This window comes from Gadus morhua, chromosome 8 (assembly GCF_902167405.1).
Source record: "Gadus morhua chromosome 8, gadMor3.0, whole genome shotgun sequence".
NCBI lineage: Eukaryota > Metazoa > Chordata > Actinopteri > Gadiformes > Gadidae > Gadus > Gadus morhua.
Genome location: NC_044055.1, coordinates 28,801,178 through 28,827,436, shown reverse-complemented (window position 1 = coordinate 28,827,436; position 26,259 = coordinate 28,801,178). Strand labels below are relative to the sequence as shown.

Genomic DNA, 26,259 nt, shown 5'->3' with positions numbered 1-26,259 from the left:
TTTCCACAAGAGGGCAGTGTATCAGTCAACGTCAAATTGACGTTGACCGCAGCTTGCCGGGATAAAGTGTAGACAGGTGGGCTCTCAAATTGGTGGTTGTCCCGTGGTATGAGAGTTTGGTTCTATATATTCTACATATTACTTTATCCTTACTTGTTATTTTCCCCAATATTTTCCTCAAAGTAGCGCGACACTTTGCTTTTGAAATGGTCAGGAGTGTAATTTTTGATCTCCTCCTCGGGGGCTGTTGTCGGTGTTGACGCGGCCATTGTTTTGCTATACAAAATTTGCACAAACCAGGGCGCAGCCACCTACAGGAGCCCAGATGACCAATAATGGCCTTGCTAATGAGCTTGCGATTCACAACTTCACCAGGCGTGAAAAAGCCTCGGCATCTGAATTGAAAACAACGTTTAAGCAAAGTCGTATCCAAAAAATAATGCCCATAAAAGGTTTGAATATTAAGGGCTGCCTAATATTCGTTAGAATATTTATTTATTTTTTGATATTCAAATTGTATTTGAATAACAAAGTTCGGAGTCAAAGCCCTAGTGTAGTCCCAGTTAGGTGTGGTGTAGAGCCAGTGAGGTGGGGTGTAGAGCCAGTGAGTCGGTGTAGAGCCAGTGAGGTGGTGTTGTAGAGCCAGTGAGGTTTGGTGTAGAGCCAGTGGGGTGTGGTGTAGAGCCAGTGAGGTGTTGTAGAGCCAGTGAGGTGGTGTAGACCCGATAGGTTGGGGTGTGTTCCAGGCCCGGAGCAGGAGGAGAAGAGCAGGCTGGAGGAGCAGCTGCGGGCAGCAGAGGAGAAGCAACGGTACAGGAGGAGGCAGATCAGGGAGCTGCAGGACGACCTTCAGGTGGGAATGCCTCTCCCTACACACGCATGGCAAACCGTGTATATATTCTTAGGCTTATTCCTTCTTCGTTTTTCACCTAGAGTCTCTTTTCCAATATTGAAATATTTGTTAGGAATCACGTTTTTTATTTATTTATAAATATTATATTATGATCTTTGATAGTTAAGCCCCATTCTCTGAAACTCCAACTACTTCAGACTTCCTAATTTTAAACTTTATTCAAACATTTAACAATTCATCACTTATTAATCATTATTCTTATGAATTTAAACTAGAGCTGTCAAGCGATTAAAATATTTAATCGTGATTAATCGCATTAATGTCATAGTTAACTTTAATTAATCGCGATTAATCGCAAATTCTTTTTCTATGCTAAATATCCCTTGATTTTTTTGTCCCATAATTCTTCTCATTTTAATTCTCTTATCAACATGGTGAAGTGCATCGGCTTGCCTTGTGCAAATGATTTTTTATTGATAACAACATTGGCATATACACTGATCAAAACAGGACGATACAAAAAAAGAGCCTATAGTGCAATTAAACGACTGCTTTGAACAAATGTAATTTGAACATAGCAGTCAGGCTACTGCTTCTTTGTTTTGAGCCAAAGAATTTTTATTTTTATTTTTTTTTTTAATAAAATAATTGCGTTAATCGCGCGATAAAAAATTTAACGCCGTTAAATTTGGTTTGCGTTAACGCCGTTAATAACGCTTTTAACTGACAGCTCTAATTTAAACCTTTTGATATTCAGCAGTTGTAGTTTTCTACTTTCCTCATATATTTTCATTTTGTCTCATTGAGCCCTGCTAAGAGCGTGATGACACCCCCCTGCTCTAGCCCAAGCTGGCTTAAACAAATCTAAAAAGTTTAAACATCATCGGTCCTACAACCTCAATATTGACCTAGAAACACTATGTTAAGCTTAAACTGTTACACTAGTTCTTGTTTCACTGGCACTAAAATTATTAACGATTGGCAAATGCTTGCTTTGCATCGGGCGGTTGTGTTTGGCGACCTTGTTTATATTACAAAGGGACCCAAAGGAGACTCCAGACTCGTCTTTTATGCCATTATTAAAATCATGAATTAACTGACATATTTGAAGGGATGGACACATCCATGGGTCTACCTCGTGAGTTTGACCGTGTCAAACTTATAGTAGTCTGAGTTGCAGTTTTTAGAGAACAAGTTTCTTAATACAAGGTTGTCTGCTTCCGGTAGGAGCTAAATGTTAATATAATTGAAAAAATGACCCCTCAAGGAAAGAAACTTGATACTATACCTAGTAGTGTAGGTATGATAAGTAGTATTAGTATGACACAGTATTAATATTATACCTTGTAGTGTAGGTATAATAACAAGTATTAGTATTAGACGGTATTGATACTGTACCTAGTAGTGTAGGTATGATAAGTAGTATTAGTATGACACAGTATTAATACTATACCTGGTAGTGTAGGTATGATAAGAAGTATTAGTATGAGACATAATTCATCATTGTCTGAGTCTGACTCTGTCTCCACCAGATGTTCTTAGGCGTTTCCCCTTGATTCAAAGAACCTGTCAGTCCCATCTGGATCAATTCGTTCCCCTCAACTGAGCTTCTTTGTGTATCTTCCCACCTGCACCTCATTCCACCACCAGTCCCCTCTATATACACTCCGGTTCACATCCTTCCAACACCGTCTAATACTAATACTTGTTATTATACCTACACTACTAGGTATAATATTAATACTGTGTCATACTAATATTTATCATACCAATTCCATGTATTTAACTCATACTGTATCAAACCAATACTACTCATACCAATACTACATCATACTTATGCTAGATAAATAGGCCTATTATACTACTTCACCTACATTCTACTGCTACTACTGTTATCATACCAATACTACTTTTCAAGCTTATACTACATCTACTACTTACCATACTAATACTTATCGTAATCCTTTTTACGATCAGAATGCGGCACGTCTGTGTATATATAAGAAACCAGATTTAATGAAGGAATAAATGGGAACAGAATGGCAAGGGAGACAGGAAGAGAGGGAGGTAGACAGGGCAGTCAGGGAGGTAGACAGGGCAGTCAGGGAGACAGGGCAGGGAGGTAGACAAGGAGGTAGACAGGACTGGCAGGGAGGGAGACAGTTCAGGGAGACAGGGCAGGGTGGCAGGCAGGGAGGTAGACAGGGCAGGCAGGGAGACAGGGCAGGCAATATAATATGTAACTTACTTGCTCCTTTTAAGTATAACCTTGCTTAGGGAGTCCAATTCCTCCACTGTAAATGGTGGAGTGCTTACAACTCTCTGCTAGTTAGTTCAATACAAGAACTAACAGACTCAAACACAGCTTTTATCCAACTGCAATAACCACCCTCAATACTGGAAAAACCCGATAATACTGCAGAGTACTCATATTGATGGCTCAGTCTGAGATATGCTCACTGTTGTTTGTTTTGACTGAGTTCATCCTGTTTGTCCTGTGTGATTATGCATGTATGGCTGGATGTGTTTATGTATGTTTGTTTAAACTAGGTATTTTGAATTCAACATATTTTTAATATATATTTTTATAGACTCTTAAATGTTGCACTGACTGGAGAGCACTTTGAAATTTCGTTGTACTTGTGACAATGACAAATAAAGACCTATTCTATTCTATTCTAGTTAGCGATTTATCTCTTCTCTACATGTAGTTGTGTTGTGCGAATGCTGCTGAGGGAGGTAGCCTATTTGATTGATTCGCTGAAATGTCCAATCATGTGGTGATAGCAAAAAAGAAAATCGATACCATTGGCCTGGGGTGCACACTGGTGCGACCAAAGGGCGAATTTTCTTGCGCCAGTGAAAAGCTGTCTCTGCTTGATAGACAGCAAAAAGGTGGCGAGCTTACATTGACTTCAACGTGGCCGGCACCCCTGACTTGGAGGAGGGCTTTATTTTCATTGACCAATAACTAGCCTAGCCCAAATCATTGACGTTCAGACGCATTTAAATGGTTGCTGGCAGTGACAAGTATATCACACAATTAAACGAGGATAAACGCTATGGATTTTTGTTGATTTATTTTGTATTGATAATAGTTGATTAAAGGTTGGGTACGCGATTTGCGAAACGCCAGCAGATTTTGAAAATACACAACTCAAATGGTCCTACCCCCTCTCCTTCAACGCTGACTCTGACTCCACCCATTCCAAGTACCTGGACGCGCAATCATGCACGAGCGCGAACAGAGATGCGCGAGAGCGAGCCAGGCTAGCGTAGGTTTTCGTTTAACAACATGGCACTACATTCAGCTGTAAGTTGCACCCAGTACCGCGGGAAGTAGGGGTGCTGGGGGTGCTGCAACACCCCCTGTCCGAGGCCCTGTCTTATCACAGAAAACGATCATTTCTAAAAACTCCGGCCAAAGTGGAGATTTCTGAAAACGCCGGTTATGTGTTGTCGTGTCAACGGGGAGAAACGGGATTTTAGGTTCTGAAGCGTCACATTATGCACCAGGAAATGCTTAACGTCATGTGAGCGCCCGCTGTACCGTATTGGTCCGAATATAAACACAAACCCCATTGTAAGACGACCTATATTTGGAAAAAAGATTTGAAGACCAGATCTTGATTTCATGAATAAATAAATTGTATTAATTGAAATAATATACGAAAATAAAAAGGCATAGAATAAAACACTGCATTGCCACTAAACAGTAGTGCAAATTGGCCGTACTGATGTGTACACCAAAGACTTCCTGACACTCCTCTGCCCCGCTGTGTTCGCTCTGGCTGTGGTCGCTCCGAACTGTTTCGGCCCGTGGCAAAGCGAGTCATCCTCGCTGCTGTCCAAGGCATGTTGAGACGCAGCATTTATTTAATGCTCACATGACCTAGTGCTGAAAAAAGGTTGCATGAAAAAGTGTGAGGGTAGCGGTGGTGCGCTAAACTTGTTCTGTGAGCAGCTGGATGTGAACCATGGTGTGAAGGAAGTGAACACAACGATCGATTTTCAACTGTGCGCGCATGCACTGGTGGTAATTGAGCTGCGCTGCTATATATCTTTTTTATCAATGTGACGAGTTGCGAGTCTAGTGCAGGCCGGTTTTTTTTTTCCAGCACCCCCTGCTGAGAATACGTTCTCGCGGCTATGGTTGCACCAGATGTTATAAACATTAAACGGTCACATAAATCATTACTATTTTTAGAAAATGTATGTTTGTTTCATATAATTGTATTGGAAGTCCTGGTTTTCACTAGGGTTGCCGCGGTGTGGACATTTTCACACCGAGTAATACACTCGTCTCAACACCGGTATTACCGAGTATAAACGGTATAAACTTTGAAACTAGGTCAACCGCCACACAAGCATCGGTTTTTAGACCCTTCTCGTCCTTCAGTTGCCGCCAACGTTCGAAAGCAGCGCCTAGGATTATTCTTGATTTCAGTTTTTCTCTTTCAGCGTTTTTATTATCAATTACTCTCTGAAAAAGAGTTTTCCTTCTCTTTGCTGGTGGTGGTGGTGGTGGTGGGGATGGTGGCGTCTTGTCTGCCATGGAAATTGTCTTCTACTGCTAGGTCCAAATGTGGATTAACTAGTTCCAGTAGCTACCGCAGGATAACAACAAACAGGAGCTTGCTCTGGGTCACGAGCTCTGGGTCACGAGTACTGCACGAAGGGGTCGCACGCGGGGCGCGGGGGAGGGGGAGTGCAGTACGACCGTTTGATTGACGTACTTACTGTCCAATGCAACTCGGTGGCAATGGAAATGATTGGCTGGAGTTTTTCGAGCCCTGCCCGTTCCACAGATGATTGACAAGTTTAATTTTCATGTCAGTACTTCTGACTCAGTGGCTGTAAGCGGGTTATGATAAGGATTTCAAGTAATTTTGCAAAAATGGCCAAAAAAGCGAATTCCGTACCCAACCTTTAATAGTTGGCAGATATATTCAAGTGAATATTTCACGGAGGGGCAGCGCCCTAGCGCCCTCTATTGACCCACCGCCACTGTGCGTGAGATAATGAGAATGAAATGCTGCTAAGCGGCCGAGAGCGAGCTTGAAGGCTCAGGATGACCAGGGGTGAAATACTGTGGAAAAAGGTTGACCTGCAGGTGTGTCGACCAAGCAAGTGGGGTGGAATGAAAGACACAGAGCCCGACACAGAGGAACGGGGCCAAACAGGCTCGCTAGCCTGGGACCAGGCTAGGGGGCCCAGGCTAGGGGTTACAGGCTATGGGGCCCAGGCGAGGGGGCCATTGCTATGAAGAGATAGAGAGCGTGACACTGCTGGGCCTAGGGTCAAACAGCATCACCTTTGTGTATCTATTTCATATATTATCTTTAACTTTTTGAAACTATTTTACATTATTAAATGTTTGTGTGTTTGTACTGTTCCGAATAATCCATTCAGACTCAAGTACACAACTCTAATATTTCTCTTGAGTGCAGCTTTTCCCCATTTCCACATGTTTTAGATTGTGTAGCTTCATTAAACAAACATTTGATATTTGCCTGAACCTAAAAGAACAGCCTGAAACATTTTTTCACCTTCCAACTCAAAAGTATCGCTGTGGGAGGAACAGTCAGGAGCCGAAAGTACCAGATTCTGGAATGTGTCTGTGCCTATTCTGGAACACATAGACACACCTACTGTATTGATGATTAAGACGACTCAAGGGCTAGTGAAGCCGCTAGTGAAGCCCCCAGTGAAGCCGCTAGCTTAGCCCCTAGTGAAGCCGCTAGTGAAGCCCCTAGTGAAGCCGCTAGTGGAGCTGTCACACCAAAATTGTACCGGGGGCGAAAATTTTACCGCCTACGTAATCCGCGTTCGCCCCCGGTACAATTTTGGTGTGACAGAGCCCCTAGTGAATTTGTTAATGAAGCCTCTAGTGAAGTTGCTAGTGAGGCCGCTAGTGAAGTTGCTAGTGAAGCCGCTAGTTAAGTTGTTAGTGAAGCCGCTAGTGAGGCCGCTAGTGCAGTTCTTAGTGAAGCCCCTAGGGAAGTTGTTAGTGAAGCTCCTAGTTAGGCCGCTAGTAATGCCGCTAGTGAAGCTGCTAGTGAGGCTGCTAGTGAAGTTGTTAGTGTGGCCGCTAGTGAAGGCCGTAGTGAAGCCCCTAGTGAGTTTGTTAGTGAAGCCAAGACTGGTTACCCCCAGCCCGTTCTGCCGGGACTTTCAATTCGCCCTGCAGAAGGGTCTGGAGAAGAGCAATACCTTATTTTTCTGCTCCCGATACATTTTTGCAGGGGCAAAATTGCGTACAGAGTCAGTTGAACTAGGCCCGTTGATCACGCCTCTTGTGCTGAAGAAAATGACAGCAGCCACCCCAGACCAACGTGCAATCTATGATTGATCTTCGTCTGGCAATAGCCAGGTTATGTAAAGCCCCTAGTTAGTAGAGCTTAGATCGGTCCCAGAAAATCAAGCACGACTCGGCCCGAGCCCGTGCACGTTCCGTCCGAGCCCGGCCCGACCCGACACATTAACTGTAATTATGAGCCCGAGCCCGATTTTAACCCAGAATTCTTTTTAATACATATCTAACTTTGTACACATTTGTTACTAGGCCTACTCTGCTAAATATATATGTAAGGGATAATGTATAGAATGCCGGTCATTATCGGGGAAATAAGCCCCGACTGGGCGGACAGTACACCGAACGACGCGCAGCGAAGGTGTCTTGCTTCGCCCTGAAGGGGCTTATTTTCGATAATGACCGGCGACGTTCTATACATTATCCCGCTTATTACACGGCTACTTGCCAAAACGAAAAAATAACTTCACATGGTGTGTCTTTTTACAAATTATTCGTTACCAGCATTCGTAGTGTTGATCAGCAGAGTAATAATTTGTCCGCAAAGACGGTGACGTCGCTTAGCAACGAAAGACGCTGGGGTTGACAAGTTACCGGACTACTACCCATGCCAGTGAACGGAGCGTTCCACGGCATTGAGAAGACCCGTGTAATAGAGGCCTATAATATTTCTGTTTATAGCACAGATTTCTCCTCAGATTAGGCCAATAAAGCAATGATAAAAATAAAAACGCTCGATCAAAGGCCCGGCCGAACCGGCTCGAGGATAGTGGTGGGAAATATCGGCCCGACCCGGCCCACGGGTTGGGTCGGGTCTGGCTCGGGCAGAGAATCTAAACCCTACTAGTTAGGCCGCTAGTGAAGCCGCTAGTGAAGTTGTTAGTGAAGCTGCTAGTGAAGTTGTTAGTGAAGCCGCTAGGGAGGTCCCTAGTGAGACCCCTAGTGAAGCCGCTAGTTAAGTTGATAGTGAGGCCGCTAGTGAAGTTGTTAGTGAAGCCGCTAGTGAGGCCCCGAGTGAAGTTGTTAGTGCAGCCGCCAGTGAAGCCGTTGGTATTGCTTGTACCATCTTCCTTGAAATGAAAAAATATACATATGTTTCAGTTATTGAAAATGCAAGAACCGATTTGCCAGACTCTGTACTTGTATGTACTTGAGATCTGGATGGTTAAGGTTTTCCCAAACATTAATCACATGTTCACTAGTAAATGATACGCTGGAGTGCACTGACAGTCACTTGTCAGCCTCTACCCCTTCACCACTCCTGCACTAAAATGTCCCGGCCCCTATCTAGTTCGCCATTGTTGTCTTTGAAAAATCAATTAAGACTACTACGATTGTGTTACTCGCACTCACAGGACAGCCTATCCTTCCTGAGCCACTTGTTTTTCCTCTTTTTTGTTTTTTCTCTGAATTATAGGTGTGTGTGTGTGTGTGTGTGTGTGTGTGTGTGTGTGTGTGTGTGTGTGTGTGTGTGTGTGTGTGTGTGTGTGTGTGTGTGTGTGTGTGCCTGTGTTACTACTGCCTGTGACCCCCCCTCCATCTTGTTTGTCTGCTCGTCTCCGTGTGTTATAGTGATTTAGTTATTTTGTCTTCTATGTTCCTGCCCACATTGTAAAGCATCCTTTAAAAATGTATTAGGTGAGTGCTGCATGCAGTGCTCGACTATTGTTCTTCATAATTTTTATTCTTTCTTTCTTTCTTTCTTTCTTTCTTTCTTTCTTTCTTTCTTTCTTTCTTTCTTTATTATTCTCTACAAACTTTGGGACCTATCTTCTTACTACATTTTTCACCTAGAGACTCCATTCAAATTTTAAAATATTCAGAATAGCTTGGCTTCTTTTCAGATTTTTTTTAATATTTTATACTTTTTAAGATGTTCTACTGTTTAAGTATTATCTTTTTTTTTAACATGGGAGGATGGCAGAGCCGTCCTATGGTACTTTGACTGTTTAAGACGTAACTAAATCAATTTTCAACCGTTTATCTTCGTTCATAGCATTTAACAAATCGACACCCTTGCATCTTCAATAATATCTAAACGGAATTTCAATATCATTTAAACTTTCTTCAGAATCAAAGTTTTAGTTTCAAACCGTCATATTCATAGTGGGTAAGACTGTTTTATTAGCAGGCTAGTATTGCCCGTTGCCATGCGCTAGCCTAGCACAAGCAAACTCTGCAACTAAAAGGACTGAATGAAATGTGTTGAAAACTGTCTCCAATGATAAAGAACACCAAGGCTAACTTGGGCATCAGGCCCTATGTCCAAAATTCCGAACTACCCATTTAAGGACACACACACACACACACACACACACACACACACACACACACACACACACACACACACACACACACACACACACACACACACATTTCTGCATTTTTAGCAATGCTTTGCGCCTTTCATTCAGTGGTCACTTTATTTGTTTCCAACCATTTACTTTTTCTTAAATGGTGTGCATGTTTACATTGTTTACTTCATTTAAACTTTTAACTTTTGTTCAAATCCCTCCAATTGATTTAAGCCATTTAACGTTTCTTTATGTCTTAATCTATGTTGCTTTATTAAAAAATATTTTCGACCTCACTTTGTACTACATTCACCGCATTTTCTGCAGGAAATGCATTTTTCTAGTTATTATTGTTATTATTATTCTATGACCAGGGGATGAACAGGACCATGGAGTTGCTGAGGCAGGAGGAGCAGGCTGAGTGCGAACGGACGCACAGCGCTCAGTTACATGTGGCTCAGCTCAACAAGGAGGTCGATTCCCAGAAGGAGAAACTGGATCGAGTCACTAAACAGGTCTGCTGTTAGCGCTCCCTTTGAGGCACCACGTCCACAGTACAGTTTAGCCCCCTCTGTGGCACCACGTCCACAGTACAGTTTAGCCCCCTCTGTGGCACCACGTCCACAGTACAGTTTAGGCCCCTCTGTGTGTGTGCATGCTTGTGCGTTTTGTGTTTATGGCTTCAAGTTGTCTCTTGGTGTTGCACGCCCCCAGTGTTCCAAGTTGACCAGAGAGACCCGGTCTGCCAAGAGCGGTGCGGGGCGGAGCTTCGAGGAGCGGGACATGGAGCTGAGGGAGACGAGGGACTTCAACCGCAGCGTCGGCCGCACACTGCTGGAGGCGGTGGAGGACACGCCCCCCCTCCGGGCCTCCATCCACCAGTACTTTCTGCAGGTGGTTCTCACTGCCTGTGTCGTTGTTGTTTAGTTTGTGTTTCATGAATGACTAAGTGAAAGCGATTCATGCATTCGTTCATGAGTCATTATTAAGTATTCATCCATTCATAAGTCATTATTAGGGGTCCTACGAAATCGTAGGAACCCTATTTTAATCGTTGGTATTATTATTTATTTTTTCAAAAACTGCCAAGGCTTATAGAACTTGTGAAAGGAATTAGGGACAACAAGGATGGGCCAGAATTAACTATAGGTGGCACTTTAACAAGCCATTGAAGTGAAACATATTCAACAGGCTGCCATTTCCCCTTGGAAAGTGCAATCTGAGAGTGACCCATATGGTCAGATCATTAAAACTTGATGCAATGGCTCCAACTGGACCAAACATCCACACTGCAACATCTTCGGTGCCGGAAGTGGTAAAGGGTGCACTATATGATGTGAAATTCATATTAATATGGCTAAAGACGGCAGAGATATACATTTTAAACACGTAGGCTTGCATTTGTTGGAAGTTGCTTTCTAAACCGCGGTCTCTCTACAACCTGGCCTTAAATTGTACCCCTTTAAGGCCCGGCCTTCGTACACAGGTAATGTCGCAAACATCCGTTTGACAGTGGATTTGACAAGGTATACTTTAGAAACATGGTTGATGATTGTTTTAAATCTTGATTTCTGGTAAACCAGTTTTTAAGGCATATCAATGCCATATTACCATACCGACCAAGCTCACCATACCTCCACGAATTGAAGACTTCTATTTCTCAAAATGTACTCTGTTCTGCCCTTGGCAAACTACATTTCCTCAAGTGCTACTGCGTCAGACTCATGACCATGGGGTTACTGGTTCAAGTCTACCTCAACCAACTATTCTGTGAGAAATAGCATGACTTCAAATAATGTTGACCATCATTCATTAGGCCATCGCCATGCTCCTACAGTAATACAGTCATACGGCCGGTCATAAGGTCATACAGTTGGACCACGTCATGGTTGATTATTATTATGGTATATCGAAAGGTCTGAGCAGATCGCAGCTCCGATTTGAATGGTAAAGAAACAGAGAGGGTTCCACCATTTGCTTTAAACGGTAGCTAGGCAACAAGATGCCCCGACATAGAGCTAAGAAGCTGATCTTCATGGCGATGAAACCTCTGGGTGTTTTAATCCAGTGTTCTGTCCGAATCAGGCCAACCTGTCCCTGCCCTCCCCCTCCTCCACCCGCCAGAGCTCCAGGACCAGCTCTGCTCGCAGCTCAGTCTCCCTGAGGTGAGACTCCTGCACCACCTCATCCTAACCTCTTCAACGCCACCTCAGTACCTCTTCAACACCACCTCATCATTACCTCTTCAACACCACCTCATCATTACCTCTTCAACACCACCTCATCCTAACCTCTTCAACACCACCTCATTACCTCTTCAACACCACCTCATTACCTCTTGAACACCACCTCATCCTAACCTCTTCAACACCACCTCATCCTAACCTCTTCAACACCACCTCAGTACCTCTTCAACACCACCTCATCATTACCTCTTCAACACCACCTCATCATTACCTCTTCAACAACACCTCATCAACACCACCTCATTACCTCTTCAACATCACCTCATCCTAACCTCTTCAACACCACCTCATCCTAACCTCTTCAACACCACCTCAGTACCTCTTCAACACCACCTCATCATTACCTCTTCAACACCACCTCATCCTAACCTCTTCAACACCACCTCATCATTACCTCTTCAACACCACCTCATCATTACCTCTTCAACACCACCTCATCATTACCTCTTCAACAACACCTCATCAACACCACCTCATTACCTCTTCAACATCACCTCATCCTAACCTCTTCAACACCACCTCATCCTAACCTCTTCAACACCACCTCACTACCTCTTCAACACCACCTCATCCTAACCTCTTCAACACCACCTCATCATTACCTCTTCAACACCACCTCATCATTACCTCTTCAACACCAGCTCATTACCTCTTCAACACCACCTCATCATTACCTCTTCAACACCACCTCATCATTACCTCTTCAACACCACCTCATCATTACCTCTTCAACACCACCTCATCATTACCTCTTCAACACCACCTCATCATTACCTCTTCAACACCACCTCATCCTAACCTCTTCAACACCACCTCATCCTAACCTCTTCAACACCACCTCAGTACCTCTTCAACACCACCTCATCATTACCTCTTCAACACCACCTCATCATTACCTCTTCAACAACACCTCATCAACACCACCTCATTACCTCTTCAACATCACCTCATCCTAACCTCTTCAACACCACCTCATCCTAACCTCTTCAACACCACCTCAGTACCTCTTCAACACCACCTCATCATTACCTCTTCAACACCACCTCATCCTAACCTCTTCAACACCACCTCATCATTACCTCTTCAACACCACCTCATCATTACCTCTTCAACACCACCTCATCATTACCTCTTCAACAACACCTCATCAACACCACCTCATTACCTCTTCAACATCACCTCATCCTAACCTCTTCAACACCACCTCATCCTAACCTCTTCAACACCACCTCACTACCTCTTCAACACCACCTCATCCTAACCTCTTCAACACCACCTCATCATTACCTCTTCAACACCACCTCATCATTACCTCTTCAACACCAGCTCATTACCTCTTCAACACCACCTCATCATTACCTCTTCAACACCACCTCATCATTACCTCTTCAACACCACCTCATCATTACCTCTTCAACACCACCTCATCATTACCTCTTCAACACCACCTCATCATTACCTCTTCAACACCATTTCATCATTACCTCTTCAACACCACCTCATTACCTCTTCAACACCACCTCATCATTACCTCTTCAACACCACCTCATCATTACCTCTTCAACACCACCTCATCATTACCTCTTCAACACCACCTCATCATTACCTCTTCAACAACACCTCATCATTACCTCCCCCAGCACCACCCCCTCATTATCACCATGGCTACCACCAGAACCTACTTAATCAGGAGAGACTAGTAATTCAAATTAAGATTAATTGACACACATTTAGAGATGAGACCCCATCAAATTATTCTACCTGGGGGATGCTGGGAGATGGTACTGGCAGACTGTCCCAACTCGTACTGGTGGACCATACCATCTCAGACCGTACTGGCGGACATACCAACAGTCTTTTGGCCGAACGCATGCTACATTTTACGCTCATTTGCATAAAGGTAACTGAAGTTCAACTTTTGTCCCTACCCTTCAACGTGCCTCATTCCCCCGGCCGCAAGCAAGTTTTCCCATAACCCTTTGCCCCGAGCAATAACGTGCAATAGAAAGTGAATAGGAGGCAAGGCCACTCGTTGGATAGGGCCGGCCGGGGACAGTGTTCATACCACGTCCCGCCAATCGCGAGGCCCCCTTTGTGACAATTATGCATGTGTTGTTTACGTAGCATAATAATATAGCAAGCAAGCAAGACCTGGGTAAAGGGGGAGCCATCAGGAACTGCATTGTGTTGAGGACAGCGCTGTTGTCGGCTAGACTATGGGCAAAGAAGAAAAGAGTCTGAAACAAGCGACAAGCATGAATGAGAGAGGTTTAAATACTCTATACTTTATTGTACTTAATTAATAGTTAATGCATGAGTTCATGATTTGGTGAGAGATGAAGGAGAGGTGCCTGCGATTAACTTCCACCAGAACCCCAACCATCACTTTCTCCTCATCCTCACCTCCAACATCACAACCGCCTTTATCAACATCCTCACCCATACCTCCACCTCCAAAGTTACTCAAAAAAAAAGAATACAGCCTTCCTCCTTTCTTTTGGATTTTGCGTGAGTCATAAATCAAATGAGTGTAGTGCTTTTGCCATAATATAGCCATACTATAGCGTGTGTGGGGAGGATAGGATGATCTAGACTGGTTATGGCTCATGGCCCCCAGCCATGAGGCATCCTTGAGCTAAATGCCATATCTCTGGCACTTATTACATGTCATGAATGAAACGAAGAAAATTCATGCTGGACATCCTATATCTATAGATTTGTTCCCTGTTGTGTCTTCACTCAACCTTAATTTATCTTAAAGTGATGGAAAGCAGGATCTTAAACCTAAAATGACCATAACATATCACAGAGGGATGTATATACACTACACAAAATGTGTCTGACTTGCATCTAAAATTCAGTGAATAAACCTGGTCTCTGTACCTGGTCACTAGGGATGGGCAGAATGATTCTTTTCCGGGAACTAGTTCTTTCAGTTCGGTTCACTATAACGATTCGTTTATTTGATTCGTTCGTTTTGATTCGTTCGTTACGTCAGATTACGTCATTTGGTGTCTGCCCCGCCCCCCCCCCCCGCGAGCATAATTTAAACCACCTCTAGGCTCTAACCCCCGTGAAAATCGAGAAGATATACTATATAGTATTACCGAACGTCCCACCAATATGTATACCACTTGCTTACTCTCTATATTTCATTCATGGTTTTACATTTATAATTTTATTTTACTTTACATTTAATTCTTCATTGTTCAGGCATTACAGAACTTTCATGGTCATAAATATAAAATACAAACTGCAGCTTAATTTCTTTGTTTGTTCTTGAATTGACGTAGAAAGGAGCAAAGACTCCTGGGATTGGGAAATGCGTTTATCCAATAAACAGATGGAGGTCAAGTCTATTTTCGAAAAAATTTAGGGGGATATACGAGTGGCCCCACGTCGAATGGTATGACCCAAGATACGTCAGACAGAGAAAGCGCACATATTCAACGGTACCGCCTTGTCATTTGTTTACCCAGGTGCCATTGCAACACCATTGCTACCTCTCATTGGCTGAATCTTTGAGAACATTGTAGACTCAATCAATATAAGTCGCGGGGAGACGAAGCTCTGTTCATTTGTATATTTTATTTACGTGACCATATTTTTGTTTTTTGTAAAAAAAAAGAATAAAATAACCAGTTCTTCTTGTTTTGGGGAACCAGTTCTTGACGTTCACGTTCGGGATTCGTTCGTTGTAACGAATCGGTCGCGACCGACTCATCCCTACTGGTCACACGCAACCCGACTGAATTCTTTTTTTCTTACTTTTTTTTTTATTAACTTTACCATTGCAAAATTCCGGTATAAATTAGCATTATTTACCTAGCCCCCATTTTGGTTCTCAATGCAGCTGGGTGCACTCAGTTACCCATCCAGCTAGCATTTAGAGCCAAGTTTATTTTGGAACTCTCTTCACCCTCATGTTCTCCACCTATTGTTCACCCCATCTAATACTATGTCCTAGGTCCTCCGCCTCCTCCTCTGCAAGCAACAGTCCCAGGGGCTCAACGCTGTGCTCTCTCACCACCAGGACCCTGGAGCTGGGCCTAGGTCTGTCTGTCAGCTCCCCAACTCCGGCCGGGTCCCCGGGCCCAGGCAGCACCAACAGCAGCAGTGGTAGTAGTGGAATTCGCAGCAGCAGACGCAATAGCCCCTAGTGTCGGTTCGATACTGGTTTCCGGAAATTGACCCCCCGTCGGCCATGAATACGTTATACGTCTGTGTTTAGATGATGGAAGAGATTGCGTTATGTTGCTTGTTAAAGGATTGTTAAAGGTAATGTTTTGCATGTGATTTGTCTTCACACAGTGGGGGATATTCAGTGTATATATTTTTAATTTAATTTAGAGGTTCCAGAAATGATCCCGCATCTTGCTGGAGGATGACATGTTCAGACCCAGCCAGAGAGAGAGTCTGGGGGCTGGGGACAGGGCATCGTAGCTCCCTGTAGGATTAGGCAAACATGTCACATGATATCCCATTCACAGGAAATTGCTTGTTTCCGTGGTTGGACACAACTGGTTGGACAAGGGGGAGGTTCCTAGCCACCTGAGTATATAAAGTCAGTGGGCCGTTGCACACTTTCCAAAGCAGTCCCTCTTGATTGTTCCCTAACCCATATCTTGAGGGAATCAAAGAGGAGAGTTGGTGTTCACCTGTATTAATTCCGACAGAGACCACATCCGCACACGTTCACATCCAGACGATTTTTTCCTGCCAAGTTCAAACTATGGGATTTTTTGAACCCAGACAACATGTTGCTTGGTGTTTTCTTTGCATTTTGGTTGGCACCTTCTGCTGCGCAAACTACAAAAAAGGAAATTTTCGTTATTTATTGTATTCCAGAATAACGAAATAGGCCTAATGGGGGATAAATTGTATGAAGACTTTTTCTAAATCATTTCATGTTCTAATACACTACAATTAAATATTGACATAAGTGGAGTCATTCAGCTAATACTGTTCTTTTGTGCTAGCTATGTAAAATATTTTGCGACAGAGCTGATAAGTTCAGTGTATCATCCGATCATTTGATCATTCCATTCATGCATCCAAACGAAAAAACGAGTCAAATAGTTTTTCTGTTTTTTCTTCATGCACCAACATTTTTATAATGGTGTTTGTTTTCCTATTCTCAGCTCGAAACGGATATTATAATAAACGAGGAAACCAAAACTAAATAAAGAATTGACTTATTTCTTTATATATCTTCCCACTTCGCATGCTTTTGCGCATACGCAATGTAGCTATAGTCGCTCGGTGTGTGCCAACACACTGGTGTAACACCAAATTTTGTGACCCCAAGTGTGACTCCAAGGGTCGCTGTTTTCTGCAACATGCAGGAGTTTGAAGCATAGACAGGCATGAATTCCACGTGCGAAAACATGCAGAAGCTTAAAATGTAAAACTAGTCATTGATCGCTCAAAATAGGTGCATTCATTGCAAGGGCTAATTTGAGCAAGTTGAGTGGCTGAAGCAAAACGGTTGATTTGACTCTGTGCTGGCATGAAGATGATGGCTCTTTCTTTCTTGATACAAACGGTAATTCTAAACAGCCTTTTACAAAGTAGTCTATAATAAGAAATGTTCAAAGGTAAATCAACGTAATTAAACACTAGCTTCGGAGAGGCTGTACTAAACACCCTATCTATATTATTGGTCTGTTAAATGCTAATCAAATCAAATGTATTTATTAAGCACATTTAATAACAAGGTGAGGGGGGGTATCTTATGTTTTATTGCAGTTTATGTAATAAACTGAATTAATCTTATGCCTGCATTTGCATGAATTATGTATGTGTGCTTGCAGAGACTTGGGTGGATTTGCATGCAGTGTAAGGGGAGGGTTGGGTGATTGTAGTGGGTTTAGAGGACAATTTATAAGGGCACCAATTTGGGGCGATCCAAGGTCCCTTTGCCTATGTTTGATGGGTCACAATTCTGTGACCGTCGAATTCTGTGACCCCAGTGTAAATGCGGAAAAATCTCCCAATTGAAATGCCAAATTAATTCACAATCGTATTCTCGGACACGATTCAATAGATTTATTTCCGTGAGCGCAAGCACAAAATAGCGTTTTACCTAATTAACAGTGGTTTCACAGAATTTGAATTTGAAAGAAAATAGGAAAAAAAACGTCCATTTTTTGTGCATAAATAAATAAAACGATATGTGACGAATATTTACTTGTTTTTTTCTTTTTTCATTTGTATGAATGATTGGAATGATTGGATGATATATGGACCTGATAATCACAGCTGTTTTTTATTTGTTTTTTCTGAATCACTCATGACATAAAATCAATCTATTGCTCTCTATACCTTTCCCTATTAGTGCAGCCTACTTCTACTTCTGCGACCTCCATGAAATCATCACAAGCGCCTACTGTCACGTCTTTTGCAATCCTCAGAGCGACCATTCAGTCTCAGTCTTCTTTAATTAATCGAGACATTAAGCTACTTTTGGAAAAGGTATATGTCTTATAGCTTCAGTAAGCATTGTGTGTTATTCTAGATTGAAGTCCCCTTCGTCTTTGTTCTTGTACATCTCCATGCCCTTAGCCAGCTATGTACTCTGGCCTAACCAAATCCTGACTATTGCCCTGTCGCCATGCTCTTTAATAGGTGTATATACATTAAGGAATAATACACGGCTAATCTTTTTATGTTTCAGCTCTCTGAAGTCATCCTTAAATTTCGACCAGACCTGAAGATCAAATTAACTACAACATACGTCCCTGTGGTCCAGAACGGGGGTAAGAAGCCTCTGGGTCAGGAGACTCCTGCTCCAGAGCCTCTGGGTCAGACGACTCCTGCTCCAGAGCCTCTGGGTCGGACGACTCCTGCTCCAGAGCCTCTGGGTCGGGAGACTCCTGCTCTAGAGCCTCTGGGTCAGGAGACTCCTTCTCCAGAGCCTCTGGGTCAGGAGAGTCTGGGTCAGGAGACTCCTGCTCTAGAGCCTCTGGGTCAGGAGAGTCTGGGTCCGGAGCCTCTGGGTCAGTAGACTCCAACTCTAGAGCCTCTGGGTCAGTAGACTCCAGCTCCAGAGCCTCTGGGTCAGTAGACTCCAGCTCCAGAGCCTCTGGGTCAGGAGAGTCTGGGTCCAGAGCCTCTGGGTCAGTAGACTCCAGCTCCAGAGCCTCTGGGTCAGTAGACTCCGGCTCCAGAGCCTCTGGGTTGGGAAACTCTGGACTATTGGCTCTTCCAACTTAAAGGTAGCCTGAGCTACACCAATGTTTATTGTACAAATAAAGTTGTGCTTAACATTTTTTTATTTTTAAGGAAGGTTTACGTGCTTAGAAATATGTCCTGCTGTTTTGGGTAGCCATCCTGTATGCAGGGGCCAAATATCTGAGCGGAGCAGTGGCATAAAAAGAGGCATTTGACAATGCTGAATTGTTCTGAATGCTAACTGACTTTTAACAGTTTGCTTGTAAGTTATTTGCTTTGATTTGAATTGATCATATGGTATTTATAGTTTAAATTGCTTTTGTTTGCCATATTTGTTCATCTCATTGTAAAGTGTTGCTGCTCACTGATAAAAAAGGTGCATATTATTACAAAATAGAAAAAGACGTCTAGTCTGCTACATACTATGCTAATTATGCAATTAGTTCACTTCTCAGGATTTTCTTTATTAGTGTGGTTGCTACTGCAAGCACATCTACTGTTCTTTTTAAGTTTTCCTTATTCCTTTTGCGGCCCTATGTGCATTTAACTGCTCCTGCATGCTTTCAGCTTAAGAAACCATCCAACTATAGAAACATCAAGCTGTTTGACGACATGATGGACATATCTCTGGCTGAATCCGAATACTTAGTACATACTACTTCTGTTCAGTGTCTACTACTTGACGGTACTACACTTGACAGTGTAGTACGGTCTACAGCTATGCGTAGAACGCCTCCGAACATCGCCGAAACGGATGTTTGGAGATGACGTTTCTCCCCTCAGATGCCGGCAAAATTACCTTGATAAGTTACCTGTTTTCCGTCTTGTCAGCGTTGCTATTAAATTAAAAATGTCTCTTTTTACTTAATTACTTACTTTACTATTTTACTCTTTTAAATTTGTCTTTTTTTTGCCGCTTTCTACGACGTCTTTCTGGTGGTGTCGGGTCTGCCATCTCTTCTTCGTTCATTACCAGACTCCGGTTGCATTGTGGGATAGCGTAGTGAACTCAGTTTACTGTGGCGGCAGTACGCTTTCGGAAACATTTTCCGTACTAAACAATGCGTACTGAGCATTCGGATGCGCTATATTTGTGGCGTACTACAAAATGCATACTATATAGCAGTCAAGTATGAGTATTCGGATTCAGCGTGCGTTTTTCAACCCTTCAACTTTTTTAAACTATTACACCTTCTCAGCTTTATTTTTTTTTTCAATGGTAGTCAATGTGCCTTCTCTGACACTTCAACTACTCAGACATCGTAACTTGTTAAATTTTCAACGTTAACCTTCGTTCAAACCATCTAACAAATCAACGCACTTGTATCTTTAATAATCTGAAAACCGAATTTGTTTACCTTTTATCCATTTTGATAACATTTACCTTTATACTTTTTCAGAATCAGTTTAAGTTCCATATCAGCTTTGTTTTCAGTTGATCTCATTGATTGAACCAAAAACTCTGTCAGCTGCTGCGGTGTGCAGACGGGATCGGAGTTGGCACCGCGTGCATCAACAGTCATTCAAAGCAGCGGTAGTAATCGCACAACCGGACGGTGTAGAATGTGCGGTTTTTAAATCCATGTTAAAATCGGCAGGATATAGAGCTAGTTTGCTTAAAAAAAAGTAGCAAACAGTGTCAAATGATATGACTTCAGGTCGGCTCAGTAATATGATTGATATGTTCAAATCCAATACAAAAAAAAAAAGATTTTGGCGAAAAATTATGACCAGTTTAACGTCCTATCTTGAGCTATGCTCATCTTATCATCAATTAAGGCAATAATACAAGTTTTCAACAAAATAATAGAAAAGTATCAATAGTGGTATCAATATAGACTTGGATCGTTAAGGAGTCTAGAAAATGGTATCAATATCAAGAAAAATGAACGATCTCCTGTCATCTGAGTGAAATTAAGATGATTCAATTTCTTTTTTTCTTTTTTTTTCTTAAAGATCTTATCGGTTAACGGGTGGACGTCCATGAAACCATGGACGTCCCTTATATACTGTATATATATAAATGTATATCATACATTGTATGTTTTTTTCGTGTTATCCCAGTTATGTTTTTTTTTTTTATCTTTTCATGTTACTTTTAATCGTTCCGGGACGTTGGAGCAATAACCTGGTGCATTTAAACTACATTCTGCACAGTGAATTTGAAGTAATGTTCAGCTTTTGATTAAAGATGCGGCAATTACAAATGTTTCTTTTTTTATCCGATTCATCGATTAATAGAAAAGATTATCGACCGATTGATCAATTTAAATAATCGTTAGTTGCAGCCCTACTTTAGAGATTACAAGTGAATTATTTGCTATTTTTATGATAAAAAGTTTCTCGGAAATATTGTAGAATTTAATAAGAAGAAGATTCTTAGGAACTTTGTAGATGTCTCAGGAAACTTCTGGAGTGGTTTTGACACTGCTGATATCTCTATTTTCCTCTTCTTTAAAGTTGATAGGAGCTTGAAGCTCCTAAAGAATGAATTATAATCACTCTCTTCACCCTTGTGTAATTTTATCAAACTGAACATGAATCCTTTATGATTGAAATCTGGAGTAAAACCCAAAGGCATGTTTTAATTCATTCAGCAGAGAGCTTGAGTGGTTCGTTAACCAGCTACAGTCTAGTGATAAGTATATGGCAGTTCTTTTTGTCATTCTTTATGTTTTGAACATAAATAAAAATACGTTAGGAATACAAATAAATATGACTCGACATTGGGTTGAATCTAGGGGATGAATGTCTAGATACCTTACTTTGAGAAATACATATTTTTTGTCTATCTTCACTATAGAATATTTTCTAAAATGCTTCTGGTCATCCAAGTGGGCTTGGATAACCAGCCCAATGTATATACATTTTACGTGAATCTAATGTTTTTACCTGTCATGACAGCCATGTATGGTTCCAAGAGCTTAATGAAGTCTTTCCGCTTGCCCTTAGCAATACACAGAGAATTGATTTTAAAATCATGTTGCTAACCTATAAATCCCTACATGGTTTAGGCCCAAAATATTTAACTGATATGCCTCCATTACATAAGCCTTTTAGAGCACTAAGATCCTCTGAGACCAATCGTTTAATTATCCCAAGAGTAAACACGAAACATGGGAAAGCAGGATTTAGTTACTACGCAACAAATAGATGGAATAAACTCCCTGAGGATTTAAGACTTGCCCCAACTCTGAGCACCTTTAAAACAAGACTGAAGACTTTTGTTTGCTTTAGCTTCCTGCTAAATCTTAAATACATTGCACTTTCTAAAAAGCTTTTCTAACCTTGCCTTTATTTTCTATTTTAATGCTAAAATGCCCTTTTTAACTTTCTATTTTACTCATTTCTTTGCATATGTTTTATTTTACTTATCTATTATTTTATTTTATTGTATGACAATGTTTATATGTGAAGCACTTTGAGTCTGCCTTGTGTATGAAAAGTGCTATATAAATAAAGTTGCCTTGCCTTGCCTATACGTAAATAGTTCTAGTCCAATACAGTTTGACAGCTCTTTAATCCACATTGCCAGTGTACACGGATCCTCAATTTTTTCAAATAAATTGCAATGGCTCTCCTCGCTTGAAGCATTCCAAAGTCCAGTAATCTCTGGTCTTTGACGCATGTGGAAAGTCTTTTGGGTACACCCCAAGCACACACAATTAAGGATCCAAAGGGACCCATATTTTAAACATCTCTGAAAAACATTTTATAACTTCCCTCCAGAAATCCTGGATCCTTGAACATTCCCATAAGCAATGGAATAGTTTCTTTCTCATCTACACATTTAGAACGCACATCTGGAATATAAGAAGACATATAATGAAGCTTGACAGTTATGTATGTTCTCCTCAGCCACTTATATTGAAGTAGCTTAAATCGAGTATTTATGGTTTGTTTTTGTGCCTTTAAACCAGCTTTATCCCAGCCTATCTCATCTATATCATCTTTTTTGTCTATTTTCCAAGCGTTTAGTTTATTTAGTGTTGATTCAGTACTATGTGTAACTAAGATACTGTAATATTTAGATGCATGTCCCTCTCTTTCCTAAGTTTGAGGAAGTGTTACTTCCTACATTTTTAACAAAGGCGTCGGTCCATTATATGTTTATGTTTTGTTGACATGTCGTTTTTTAATTGTAAATACTTGAAAAGGTGGGGATTTTTTTTCATTTTTTTGGGGGATTTGGTATCTGACATAATTGATCAAAAGAAGTCAAAGCTCCATCTACATATAGATCCATTATTTTCTCGATGCCTTACGTATTCCATAGCCTAAACCCATCCTTTTTGCCAGGTGGAAACTGTTCATTACCACAAACAGGAGTAAATCAAGATAATTAGTACCTGACTGATCAATGGTTAATACATGGATAAAAGGAAATTAGTTGTGGACTGCTCTTGGATTTTACTGCCGCTTTTGATGTCATTGACCACAACATTCTGATTGCTAAACTGAAATGTTATAGGTTTTCATCTTTAGTTCTTGCTTGTATAGAGTAACCTCATTGGCAGAACACAGCGATTATTTTTTAATGGCAGTTTTTCTGCCAGTGAGAAGATGTCTTGCGGTGTTCCATAAGGGAATTGCTTGGGACCACTTTTATTTTCTATTTTCATTGATGATTTAACCTATGTTGTTAAAAATGCTGATGTGCTGATGCTGATTACCAATTGATTGGCATCATTAGCATCAGAATCACCAAAAGTAGACATTCTTCTAAATGTTTGCTTAAAAAAACCATTGTGAATCCCATTTAGATCATCAGTAAGTGTGCTTGATTACTATCGGTTCCTATTGTTTGTCAGACATGGTTTCATTTATTCACTGTTCATCTTATTTTAATGATTTAGTCGTTTATTTTTGTTTGTATTGTATTGTTTTATTGTTCGTTTTATTCTTGTTTTATTGATATAGTATGATTTTGTATTATTGTTTGTTTTAATTGTTGTTGCTTTCTTTGTGGACCCCAGGAAGACTAGCAACCACCTTGTGGAAGCTTATGGTGATCCAAATAAAGAATAAAGAATTTATGCTTGTCACCTACATGTTTGTGTGCAGCATACCAAACTGAAATCGTGTTTTTAAGGAGAGGTTTTTTTGTATGTTTTTTCAATTTCTTAATTTCTGAGGAGTATAGATATAAACGTATTGGTAGTTCTGATGTTGATGCTTGTTCAATGTATACCCAGGTAGGAAGTGTAGTCGTAAAGAAATAATGTGATTCTGAGGCATAGGCGTCGATTCCGCTGGGGACGTGTCCCCACCAGTTTTTGTCAAGATTAATTTTGTACCAACCACCGAAGAAAACTTGAGTTCAATTATTATGGATTATAACACGGGTCTTCTCAATGCCGTGGAACGCTCCGTTCACTTGCATGGGCTCTTCACAACTTCACCGTTGCTAAGCATAATTGACCGCTTTCAAGGAAACAAAGGACTTTTTGCCTCTAATGACGTCTTTGGTAGCACTCCGCAAGTATCTTATCTTTAGCCTCCTATCTTATCTTAACTTAGGTGATCCTAACTGTTCTTTCAATCCGATTTTTCGATCGGCAATCATCAGGTTATGTCTGGTTCTGCACATAATGTGAATGAGATTGATATAAGGCTTTAATAACGGTTAATAATAACGGCAAGCTTGTAGCAGTACTACGCTCATGGCGGGGATTGCTACGAAAAACAAGAAGAAACACCCAAGGTAAATTCAGTTCAACGCTTTTATCACTAGCCAACTAGCTTAGCAACCGCGGATTATGTTTAAGTTTGACTTCACCAATACATAAGGCAAGAACGCTAGCGCTAAGGTTAGATTTTGGCATAAACCTAACGAGTGGACCACAGATGCACAGAATTTGTATAAACTAGTGTCTGTCCACATTTTGGGGGTGGTGTACTGGTAGTGCTACGGTGTAGCAACTAACGGTTTTCTTCTAAAATGTAACAACTAGACGCGCTATCGATAAGTGATTTTGAGGAGTGGCTCCATAGTAGGCTAACCCTAACTAGAATAGGGCAAACAGACGTCCCCGATTTTAATTGCCTGTCCCATTGGATATTTCAATCACATTAATATCCAAACTGGAATGTCCCCGGTGTTTCTGCCTCATCGGGACCATGGCCTCGTTTGATGACGTCTGGTCACTTTAGACTATAAGCTAGATAGACAAAGATAGTTGTTGGACCACAAAATACAGAATATGGACCAGTAAACATCAAAAGAAAAGCCAACGCTGACAACCCCCCTAACATGAAATCATTTGTGTATAGGCATTTCAACCGGCACAGAGGTGGGCCTGCCTGAGGAGGTCCTTGAGAACGACAGTGCCGAGGTGTCTGAATCAACTGAGGTCATACTGACGTTGATGGATTCAGAGTGTGACAGCAGGACTCTGCCAACAGCAAGAATTATCCCATCCCCTGGTAAGTTGATGCTCACTGTTTAAATAAATATGAGGTGCATTTTTACAATGACGCTGTCTCAACTGTAGCTACTCCATTTATGAACAGTTGAGGTTTATAATAGCAAGGCTACTGTTCAAGGAAAATTGTCTTGATTCACAGTTTAAATTCTTCTCTACAGGTAAAAAGAAGAAACACATAAGCCTACAAGAGGAGTTTCTGGAGTTGGAGAAGGAGAAGCTGTTGGTGATGCGAGAGAAATTAAATGTTGAGAAGGAGAGACTGAAATTGGATAAAGAAAAATTTGAAGTATTTTATTTACCACGGGAACAATATTGTGAACTTATTTGAACAATGGAATTAAATCATTTGCACACTTATTTAAATTTGATTGAGTTAAACTGTTAATTTATTTTTTATATTGTTGAATTAAACATTTTACATCAAATGGGTATGTTTTCTTTTTAATTATCTTATCTAAAATAATGCACCATCATGTATGCCATCATGGCCTTCCTCCTCATCTTCAACCATGGCCGGGACGTCCTCAGGGCCTGGGAGATTAGCAATCCTGCATATGTTGTGCAACACAGCATCCCACTCTGTCTTAAAAAAGCCTCCTTAATCTGCTGCAGCTCTTCTCCACAAGGAAACTGAATGTATTTCTTTGCAAGATTGCAGATGGCATTGGTGACCTCCCTGAGATTGCGTGAAATACATGGCTGTGAAACCGAAGACAGGCTTGCAACCTCAGTCTGGAAGTCTTGGCAAAAAAACGTAGAGCATTTATTACCTGCACAACCACTGGAAAGGCTCCATGTCTCCTTGCAGGCCTCTCCAGAGCAGGACGTAATTCTTCCACCAAATTCAAAATTAACTGTCTTGGCAGGCGATAATGTGATATTAACATATGGTCCGGAAAATGTAACACGTCATTATGCAGTCTCAGTAGCCTTTCAGTCATCACGTTTCTGT

The 26,259-nt window shown here is 41.5% G+C and overlaps 1 protein-coding gene across 1 annotated transcript in view; it reads left to right on the top strand.

Annotated features, from left to right (window-relative positions):
* Positions 1-17,891, top strand: part of ccdc39 (coiled-coil domain 39 molecular ruler complex subunit) — a 34,594-nt gene extending 16,703 nt beyond the window's left edge. Inside the window, exons 16-20 of the mRNA XM_030363117.1 lie at positions 747-853; positions 9,835-9,975; positions 10,175-10,354; positions 11,546-11,625; positions 15,674-17,891. Of these exons, the coding sequence (XP_030218977.1) occupies positions 747-853; positions 9,835-9,975; positions 10,175-10,354; positions 11,546-11,625; positions 15,674-15,866 (701 nt within the window). The 3' untranslated portion in view covers positions 15,867-17,891. The remainder of the gene's footprint in view (positions 1-746; positions 854-9,834; positions 9,976-10,174; positions 10,355-11,545; positions 11,626-15,673) is intronic.
* The last annotated feature ends 8,368 nt before the right edge of the window (positions 17,892-26,259 follow it).